General features: G+C 41.1%; 1 protein-coding gene across 1 annotated transcript; it reads right to left on the reverse strand.

Annotated features, from left to right (window-relative positions):
* Positions 1 to 7,556: 7,556 nt before the first annotated feature.
* Positions 7,557 to 10,310, reverse strand: LOC113568901 (proton-coupled zinc antiporter SLC30A8-like). The gene is made up of 7 exons (XM_081725157.1): positions 10,160 to 10,310; positions 9,876 to 10,022; positions 9,624 to 9,777; positions 9,024 to 9,267; positions 8,777 to 8,882; positions 8,409 to 8,543; positions 7,557 to 8,089 (listed from the first exon to the last, which is right to left on the reverse strand). The coding sequence occupies exons 1-7, from the start codon at positions 10,308 to 10,310 to the stop codon at positions 7,944 to 7,946; spliced, it is 1,083 nt and encodes a 360-aa protein (XP_081581283.1). The 3' UTR covers positions 7,557 to 7,943.
* Between the last annotated feature and the right edge of the window lie 966 nt (positions 10,311 to 11,276).

Consider the following 11,276-nt stretch of genomic DNA (forward strand, 5'->3'; position numbering starts at 1 on the left):
GTATAACTTTGGGCAATCCGAAGTAGTGCAGAATTAGATTACTGATTACTGTTTTAGATTTTAAAGATTGAGGTGGAATAGCCTCAGGGTACCTGGTGGTAGCACACATTAGTCAATAGGTACAATTACCAGAACGGCACAGAGGAGTGGACAGAATGAACTGATTTGGTTTTCCGACCAACTAGCATGTATAGCATGTTAGTGTTTGATGAGAAATGTTGAGATGTGGCTATCCTTTGGAAGGATTGCTGGATGCCACACATGTGGAAGAAAAGTAACCTGTAGTAAGCAACCTCCCACCCTGAGGATGCCATCAAAAAATTGCTTTAATCTATACAACTTGGTTAATTTCTTTGATCCATCGCTAAAGTCTGGCAACTGTTTTCACCACTCTTATACAGTCAGAAAATTTGTACAATTGATTATGTAAGGATCTGTCCTCCTTCCTTTGAGTGTCATAAAGTATTTCTTTCTGGAGTTATGGGTCATTGTCCATAGTGTGATGCTGGTGGCACAGAAGAAGCGAGAGGCAAGTTTGAGTCAAAGTGCTCTTTATTCTCCATTCAAAAAAATTATAAGTAAACCCACAACCTAACAAAAAGGTAAAATGTTCAGAGGTTCTGGGTAGCAGTGCGCTAGGTAGAAGCACCCATGGCAGTAGTGTGCTAATGTGCAGCATCCTCTCCAGGGACCTGCAGAATGAAATAGTGGAGAATATGAGAAACAGGTGTATCACATTAATAGGTAGGAGATTGTGAGCAAGGCAGGAATGAAGTGTGGCCCCTCTCTGGAGTAGGCGTGCCCTTTCTGGCGGATGGCCGACCAACTGTCACACATAATGTCTCCCACCTTAACTTCTCCACTGGAAAGTGCCATATTTCAAAGAAATTCTAGCCCAGTGAACCATGCAGAATCTGTGAGCTGTTATTTTGTAAGACCTTTTCAAGCATCTGCTGGATTACCTTCTGATGTTACATACCACCCCAGTTCAGCCAGTGTGTTCATTTGATGTGCTAAATATGATTTTCTACAAAGATGTGAAATCTTGTAGCATATCATTGTTCATGTAGACAAGGACAACCTTCTAACCAGTTGTGATGGAAATTATTATTCGATCATGTATTATCATGTGATTCATATATAATCATGTTAATCCTTTCCCTATGTAATCCTATATGAATAGTTTAGTCTGCACATTCTGTCTTTGTATATTTTGTGAACAAAACAACTGCTGAATCAGCTGCTTCGTGATCTTGCATGTGTCGTGCGACTAATGCTGATAAAGAGGAACTAGCAAACTGTGTCTGTCCTGGTGGAACAGAGCATCCTGGTATGTGCAAAAGTGTTTAGCGCGATAAGGAGCAGGAAATGGGTAAATAGGATGACCAAGCACCCCTCCCTGGGGGAAGTGAAGTTTAGATATAAGGAACAGAGTCAGTCTACCCCTTTAGAGCTATCGCTTTAGAGCATTAGCTCTCACACAGCTGTGTTTTGTATGTCTTATTTTCTTTATTAAATTACTCTTTTAATCACATCTGACTTGCTGTTTATTCAAAATTCCACCACACCAGTCCAGAACTATTCCTGTAGTGCTTCCACCTCTAGCTCCTTATTAATCATATCACTCATCCGAACAGATACTACAGCTGCTGAAAGTTTGAGTCTTGGTATTGTTGTAATGTTTGTGGGAGATACTCTATATTTTCCCATAACTAAGTAGCAATCACCTAGCACCATATCTAGGTCCTGGACCCCTTTGGCACATTCTTGCTTGGGAATTGTTGCCAGCACATCTTTATTGTTGTAAATGAACTTGTGCATGTGAAGTCTACCAGTCCTGCAGACTTCCCTTGGTTCGTTCACTAGCTGAATTGCAGCTCCTGAAGATTCCACCCTCGTCAGGCATCATCTACATAAGATTTATTTTCAACGAACCTGAATGAACTATCGCTGAAGCTTCCTCATGCTGCCACAGCAATGTGTTTGAGACCACAGTTGGTGCAGCCAGACAAAGAAGCATCACCAGAATAATTGGACATTCATTCTATAAACTGAAAGTTGTGATTCTAGCTCTCCATTTTCTCACCAAAGAAACCTTAAGTAATCCTAATCTTCTGCCTTCACATGGAATTGGTAGAACATGCATTTTATATCACATATAACTTCTAATACACCATAATTTACATAATTTTCAAAACAACAAAGTGTTTGTCAACTCAGGAGGTGAACATTTAGTCATGTATCTTGAAATCTTGCAGAACAATTGAAGATGACATGTATTTTTCCAGTCTTTCTTGGGTATTGAACCCCAAGATGTGTGGTACTTTAATCTCACAGAAGGCAGATTAAAGTACCTTAATGATGTCTAGTTCAGTGACTATCTCTTTAATCTGTGTTCTGCAGACATAATGAACTCCACCTTTCAAGATGTGAGAAGACTGAAGGCCTGGGATCACTTGATCACTTACAATGACTTGGTCACTTACTCCAAATCATGTCACCATAATCAACATGGGAGTTGCCATATCCAACAATACTCCATCCCAAGTCTGTTTACTGCTCAAAAGGCTGATTCTCCTCACCACACAAGACTTATTTTTACTAGTTATTTATTTATTTATTATTATTATTATTATTAGTGACATTTATATAGCAGACGCTATATAAAGGATGCTTTATAGACTCAAGGATGATTTACTTACAAATCTATCAATTTGTGGTACACTATGGCTGGATTAAGCCAATGTAGAGAACTTCAGTTGGAACAGTTCACTTCTGACACTGTGAGCCTCTGCTATCTTCAAAAATAAATGTTGAGTCCCATTGCGTGTCAAGGAGCATGTATACAAGGATTTCACGATGTGGCTTGCATGAGGTTGATACCAGTACTGGTAAGATTGTAAAGGTGCTGGTGATGCTAGTGTCCAGCATAACTCTATTGGATATAACTTGTGTTGCTATGCTTGGTCCCTTATCTTGTAAATGTTTCGTCCTTTTGTGCTTTCCTTTCCTTGACCCTTCTGACATTGGTAACTACCTTTCATCTTCAACACAGTCTTCATGTAGGCATGTTGGATGTCTTTTATGGCGTGCATCACAGGTACATCTGTAATGTGATGAGCTAACATTAAACAGCCAAAATTGCTGCTCTGTAACTGGCCTCACATAAAGATTATGGGACTTGTGAACACTGTGACCTAATGTCTAGCAGAATGCACAGCATGGGGCTGCAAGCTTCTCATCAGTATTGGTGGCTAATGTCCTCACACTTGTAGCCTTTGGTTTTGGTGGTTTAACCTTCTCAGTCTCACTTGATTTTAGAGTATGTTTCAGTACACTAAGGTATGTAATAGGATTTAATGAACTGACTGAAATTGATAAACATGTTTGTTCTTCTTCAATCAGGAAGCTTATGGGGAATATTTTGGGTTTCACTACAATTATTGAGAACTTCACTGCCCATAGCAGCTTCACAATCACAAGGAAAGCCTATGAAGTCCCTGAGTTCCAGAATGTCCTTTGGGCCTATCTTGGGCCATGTGTTGAGTATATCTCTGAAGAATTTGCCAATGAGTTTCTATACATTTCTTCCAGAATGGTGCAGGCAACATTATAGGTGGACTCTGTACCCACTAGGAAGTAACATTCAATCGATCTTCTTGCTGGCCTGCTTAAATATCTTCAAAGTTAAAAGATTTCTCAATTTTTTTTCCCCTTGTCTATGAGTCTGAAATAAAACCTTCCAGTCATTGAACTTGAGTGGGTCCCCACTAAAAATCGTTAGCTCTGGGATTGGCAGGCGACTCATTCTAATTGATTCTGCTAGCATCCTTGCAGGGGCTACAGTGCTATCTTGCTGTGGGCTTGTAAAGCTGTGCTGTGTAGGAAGATGCTGTGTTGTGGAGGAGGTGGCCACTATGTTCAGGTACTTCCTTCCCCTTTCTAGATTCACAACTCCATGGTAATTCTTTATTTTCCTAATTTCCTTTTCTGTCTGGCAGCATTTTACATTTCTAAATGGACCTGCAGTTTACTTTCTTCCTCTTCTCTCTAGGTTGTGACCAGCTAAGTATGTGTGATCAGGTAAGTATCTTCTCATATTATCTCAATCCTTTATTTCATACATCCACAAATCAAGCATTTGAAATGTGCTTCACAATTCCTGTCCACATATCCCACAGATCTCCTCGACGCAATCATAGACGTCACAATCTCAGCAACCTCACTGACTCACAACGCTTCACACAATCATATATCGTAGTGGCAGGAGGGCTCTGGAACTGCCAATCTGCTGTCCAGAAATCTGACTTCATCTCAGCATTAGCATCCCTCCACTTCCTACACTTTCTGGCTCTAATAGAAACACGGATCACCTCTGAGAACTTGACGACTCCAGCTGCCCTGTCCTCTGCCTTTTCATTTACCCATTCTCTGAGGCATCTTGGCAGGGGTGGTGGCACAGGTTTACTAATGTCTCGAGAGTCGCATTTCACTCCATTTTCCTTCTCTACACTTTCCATCTCCTCCTTTGAATTTCATGCCATTACAGTGCCTTTCCCCACCAAACTTCCTATCATTGTCATCTACCGCCCTCCAGGTTCCCTAGATCACTTCACTGATGAGCTCGACATCCTTCTTAGTTGATTCCCCAATGAAGGAAATCCACTCATTCTCCTTGGTGGCTTCAACATTCCATCAGACAAGTTGCATTCCTTCTGCATCCTTCCGCTGTTGACAGCATTTGACCTCACCCTCAACCACTCTCCACTGACTCACAAAGCAGGCAATGTTCTGGACCTGATCTTCACCCGTACCACCACAACATCACAGTCACCCCCTTCCACATCTCAGACTATCACTTTCTATCCTTCTCTCTCTCACTTCCTTCTCTTTCCATCCAGTCCTCTCCAACATGTTCCTCCTCCCTCTGTCGCAATCTGCACTCCATAACTCCCTCTTCCCTTACTTCTACTATTTTGTCCACCCTTCCTCACCCTGACTCGCTATCCTCTCTCTCTTTAGATACAGTTACAAATACTTTCATTTCTACACTCTCCTCATCAATGAATCTTCTGTGCCCTCTCTTCTCTAGACCTCCCCACCTGCCCCCTGGCTAACAGAAACACTTTACTGCCACAGGAGAGAACTAAGGACTGCAGAAAGGTGGTGGAGGAAATCTCGCGTAGATTCAGAACTTAGCTCATACAAGTCTCTCCTTTCCAAGTTCTCACTGGAAGTAATATCTGCAAAGTCATCCTACTTCAGAAAAAAATTTGAATCAACATCATCTGATCCACGTAAGCTCTTCACTATTTTTTCTTCTCTCCTTAATCCTCCCCCTCCTTCATCATCTCTTACTTCGGAGGATTTTATCACCTTCTTTGAGGAGAAGGAGGAGAAGGTCCACCAGTCCTTTTCCTCTGTTCCCATCCTATCAACCAATATGCATTCCCCAACATCCAACTCTCTGACTTATTTTTCTCCTCTCTCCACAGATGAAATTCTTCAACTCCTGACCTCCAGCAATCCGAGTACATGCCCGCTGGATCCAATTCCTTCTGCTCTGTTCCAGACAATCACAAGAGATCTGCTTCCTTTCATCTCTGTTATCATCAACAACTCTTTATCTTCTGGATACGTGCCTACTGCATTCAAAACTGCCAGGGTGGTACCAATCCTCAAGAAGGCCACACTTGACAGCTCCAGCGTTACCAACTACAGACTGGTATCACTTCTCTCTTTCCTCTCAAAAGCCCTTGAATGAGCAGTTTATAATCAATTGTCTCTTTTTCTCACCCATGATCCCAATCAGTCTGGCTACAAACCGGCACATTCTACAGAAACGGCCCTCATAGCAGTGACTGAGAAACTTCATGCTGCTAAAGCTGCCAAATAGTCATCTGTTTTGATTCTTCTAGACCTTTCAGCAGCCTTTGACACAGTGAACCACAACATTCTTCTCTCTGTTCTTTCCAGGCTTGGTGTGACTGGCTCTGCTTGGAGATGGTTTCAGTCCTATCTGGATGCACAGTCCTATCAGGTGACATGGAGAGGATCCACATCCAACCCGTGTAGACTCTCCACTGGTGTTCCACAAGGCTCAGTATTGGGCCCCCTTCTCTTCTCTTTGTATACTCATTCTCTTGGTGATGTAATATCTTCTCATGGTTTCTCCTACCGCTGCTATGCCGATGACACTGAATTATTTCTTTCTTTCCCACCCTCTGACACGCAGGTCTTCAGTTGTCATTCTTAACTCATGTTTCTAATCTAATCTGGTCTTGCAGATTCCTCCTTTGTAACATACAAAGGATTCAACCTTTTCTTTCGCAGGAAGCTACCCAGGTGCTTGCACAGTCTCTTGTGATCTCTAAAATAGACTACTGCAACTTGCTTCTTGCTGGTCTTCTTCTAAGAGCCAACAAACCTCTACAACTTGTCCAGAATGCAGCAGCACAACTGGTCTTCAATCTTCCAAAGTTCACATATTACTCCATTGCTGCACTCCCTTCCTTGGCTCCCTGTAGCTGCACGCATCAGATTTAAAACCTTGATGCTTGCCTACAAAGCCCAAAAATGGACCAGCTCCTTCATACATGAGGTCACTGGTCAAAGCCCGATCCATACCTCAAGTACTTCGAACCTCAAATACGGCTTGACTTGAAATACCATGCTTTAAGTCCCATGGAAGACAAACATCGAGATTATTTTCTGTCCTGGCTCCAAGATGGTGGAATGAACTCCTGCTTGCTGTCTGTACAGCAGAGTCCCTTGCAGTCGTCAAATGCAGACTAAAGACCTATCTATTTGTAGAATATTTAAAGGACAACTGACACTAATCCCATATTGACTGACTAATTTAGTACTTATTGTACTTATTGTACAATGTTATTGTAAACATTGTTTATGTTGTTTAACAAACTCTAGCACTTATTGTTTATAGCACTTATTGTTTAAGATAGACCTTATGTATTTTTGCACTGCTAGGTATAAGCATTCATCCCTGTATTCTACAGTATTCTAGTTCGTTGGTATGTTTAATTATAACCTACTGTACTGTACTTGGATATATTCTATGAGTAAATGACAATGAGGAACATCTACACACCCATACCACTCGCTAAATAGCCATTTTGCTTATTCACTGTAAATATACTGATTGTTCATGGTGCTGTTGTGTTTACTAAATGCATCATTTATTCTCATCAAGGTGTCTGTCTTGATATTCAGATTGTGGTTGTCACCATTATCCTCAAAGAGATCATGATTACTTAAATCAGAGATCATGCTAAACATACTAAACATATAACTACTATGCCTTATAATTATTAAATAAATCAATCTTATTGATAAATAAACCATTGATAAACCACTGATAAACACAAGAAAGAAACAGAGAGGTGCAAGGTCCAGTACTTAGTAGAGGAGTGAGTGCTCAGTTTGACTAGGGGAGGAGGCATTAGTGTTTGGGTTCCTGACAAAGATGGCACTCTGGCCTCTGGTCAGCCTGCTTCTCCAGCTGGATGGTGACTGAGTGGAAGGGTCTCTGTATTGATGTTATTCAGATTGGTTGTCACCAGTGTTTTCAAAGAGATCATGGTTAATTAAATTCTTCAGAGATCAAATCCTTTTTCTTCTCATCTTGTGATGATTCTGGTTTGATTACATTGAGAATAAATTACTGATAAACACTGAGTAATCAATGAGTGATTAATAATTATAAGACATAGTATTTATGTGTTGTTTAGTAGGTATAAACCCCTACACCACTGATAAACACAAGCCCCACTTAAACAAAAGCACCATCATTAAACACAAGAAACAGAGAGGTGCAAGGTCCGTACTTAGTAGAGAAGTGAGTGATCAGTTTGACTGGTAAACATGACAGTAAGCCCTTCACTGCACTGGCCTCTTGCACTTCAGGGCTTTGGGGGGAGGAGGCATTAGTGTTTGGGTTCCTGACAAAGATGGCACTCCGGCTTCTGGTCAGCCTGCTTCTCCAGCTGGATGGTGACTGAATGGAAGCTGTAGGTGCTGAAGCAGAACTGCGTGATCTCACTGAGCATGGCCTGTGGATCTGTGCCATCATCTGAGGAGGTTGACAAAGGTGTGGGGCAAATTATTTATTTCATTTGCAGTTAGGTCTGTACAAGGTTTACATCCAATTCATTTGTCTTCAGAAGCAAAAAAGTGTTTGTGTTTGAATGTCTCAGTCAGAATGTTATACCAGTTTAACAATCATTGACCAGTTTGACACTGTCCCTGAGGTAATGGATCTGATAATAGTGTTACAGATCTTTTTTCATAATCATGTTAATCTTCTTTCATTTGTGTACAGTATAACACCTCTGTAATCCTCTCACTTGCACAGTTTTGTACATCCAACTACAGAGAAAGTTCGGTCTCACCTATAGCCACATGGGCAGAGAGGACAACTTGGTTCATGGTCAGGGCCCATATGTGCAGGTTGTGTACAGCTTTCACTCCCGTGATGGATAGAAGGCGTCCTCTCACCTCTCCATAAGCCACACCCGCTGGAGTTCCTGAACGAGACAGAGAAAGGACATCATAACTAATCTCACTTCTGCTGCAAAATGTTTTTGATTAAATATGTTGTTGTTATAATCTTGCTGATTATAACAGTATTTCACAACACTGTGAAGATTATACACAATGAAGATTATAGTCTTTTGTGATTTGTACATCACTTCTTTGAGAAAGAGGAACTCTGCACATATTCTCATTCCAATTGTAACTCTATTTATGATAGTAATACCTTCCATTAAGACCACCAAAATGTCTCTCATGATGGTAAAGGTGGTGCCCAGGACAAACAGGGAGAACAGGAAAGTGCAGATAGGATCTGCAATCTTGTACTCAGGCTGTAAAAAAGACAGGGGTCAGCACATTACCAGCACTGTGTTGGAGTGGACTGAAGTATTTTGATATGCATATACTTCAACATTCACAGGTGGTTTAAAAGGAACGTTAGTCCAACAACCCTCAACAACATAACCTCTTACCCTGAAGAAGATGATAAGTGCGCTAACAAGCACGCTGATGCTCTGCAGAAGATCTCCAATCACATGCACAAAGGCAGCCCTCACACTGGCATTCCCCTGCGGCTTCTTGCTTGCCTCTGGATCATGGTGGTTAGTGTTAGTGTGGCTGTGAGCTTTCTTCCTCTCATGGCTGTGGCCATGACTGTGGGCACTAAGACCACCATGAGAGTGACCATGCCCTGACTGGTGCAAGGTGAGCGCCATTCTGCACATGAAGAGAGACAAATAAACAGAAAGATAGACAGACAAAGCAAGAGAGAGAGTGGCATTATAGCTCATTCAATACAGCATTGAGAGAACACTTGAGTTTCAAAGGGATTTTTACAAAGGACATGTTGTTCTCAGTGAAGGGGTCTAATGGAATTACAAAGGGCTAATTGTTAGTCCAGTATGGGACTTTTTATTAAATATATTTGGGATTTTAAAAAAATCCAAGATAATACTCAATTTCCTCACGAAACTGTCCATAATAAAGGCAACAAAATGCATTGTCTTTGGTGTACCGTCACATAGTGTATAGCCACTTACAACAGATGAACCACACTGGTTCACATCACTCACATGATGTTGGCCAACACAGCACAGCCAGAGGTGATGAGCATGACAGTGCCCTCAATCTCATAATTATCATTAATAAGACGTTCCACAGCCAGGTACACCAACACACCAGTCACCAGCCAGATGGTGAAGACAGACAGGAGGGCACCAAGGATCTCTGAGAATTCACAACATTTTCCATAATAAATTCCTTAAATTGTGATGATGATGATGATGATGATGATGGTGACCATGATGATAATGTTGATGTCTCACCTGCGCGGTGCCAGCCATAGCTGAGTGTGTGTGTGGCAGGCCTGGACGACAACCACAGGGAACACAGGCTGATGATGAAACTGGTAACATCCACAAGCAGGTGGGCAGCATCCGTCATCACTGCCAGACTACCAGCAAAGTACCCACCTGTTCACACAACCATACAAAATGACTGTCAAGCTGCTGTAAGTCGTCTTCTTACATCTGCTGTAAATGATTTAACAAAGATGAATCCCGACTGCAGTGTGATTGCTAGGGAGAGCTAAAAAGTACAGTCCACACACCTAAGATCTCTCCCACCATGAAGACCAGACAAACCACTGAGACAATATAGAGACGTCTCCTGGCCAATTGTTTCTCTCGCTCCCTGTTTTCAAGGGCATGGTTGCTGTCATGACAGTGCTTGTTGTCCTGTCCTGTCTCACCAGTGGGCATACTAGAAACAGAAGAAACCACAGAAACACTAGGAAGGTGACTAACTCACACGTGTACAATGTGTAAATGGAAGGGTCACGGGTTTTTGCAGCACTAAGTATTACATTTAAACTATACTGCTGTGTTTATATTATTGGAGCTCTAGGAATGGCGTGCAGGTGGATACATTTAAACGAGGCATTTCTAATGAGATTAAACTACAAATTGTGTAAATGTGTAAATGGAAGGGTCACGGGTTTTTGCAGGACTATAAGTATTAAATGTAAATTATGCTCCTGCGGTTATATTATTTTAGGCCTATGAATGAGATGCATCCCCGCGACCTGGTTTTTATTCGAGTATTCAAATCAGCCATTTTAAATGGCACGTTTGCCTTTTGACATTATTTTCTCTGAACCAATGAAAGCCCGTCTCAACAAGCTTCATGTATAAACTTCCAGCATTTGTAGCGACTACTGGTGCACCCCGCCCCTTCTAGCAATGACGTTGAGGTATCGCGCAAAGTTTGCACACCGCTAATAACAATTATAGCAGAATCGTGTGTAAAATAGACTTAATGTGCGCACCCTCCTTCGAACTTGGTAAACTTTAATTAACTGAAACACATTTAAAAATATAAATAGTGAATTAAAGCAAATCGGCAGGGCACAGAAATTAAAAACGAGTAGTCTAATTAATAGGTTGTCACTTGTGTAAACATATTTACATTGTTAAGGATTCAGTACTTTACCTTACCTGGGTGACGGTGAAGATACTGTCATCGTTGTCCTTGAGTAAAGGCATTTTTTCCAGATCGTTTTTGCCTAAAATTACAATTCCTTTTTGGCTATTTGGAACAGTTTAATATATATGTATTTTAATATATATTTAAATATATAAGGAATAATAATTACCAAATGAAATCAGGGAGACAATGCAAATGTTTTCTTTAGAAATGCAAACATAAAATGAAAAATAAATAAATAA

This window comes from Electrophorus electricus, chromosome 2, assembly GCF_041902795.1.
Source record: "Electrophorus electricus isolate QZ-2024a chromosome 2, ASM4190279v1, whole genome shotgun sequence".
In the NCBI taxonomy this organism is placed as follows: Eukaryota; Metazoa; Chordata; class Actinopteri; order Gymnotiformes; family Gymnotidae; genus Electrophorus; species Electrophorus electricus.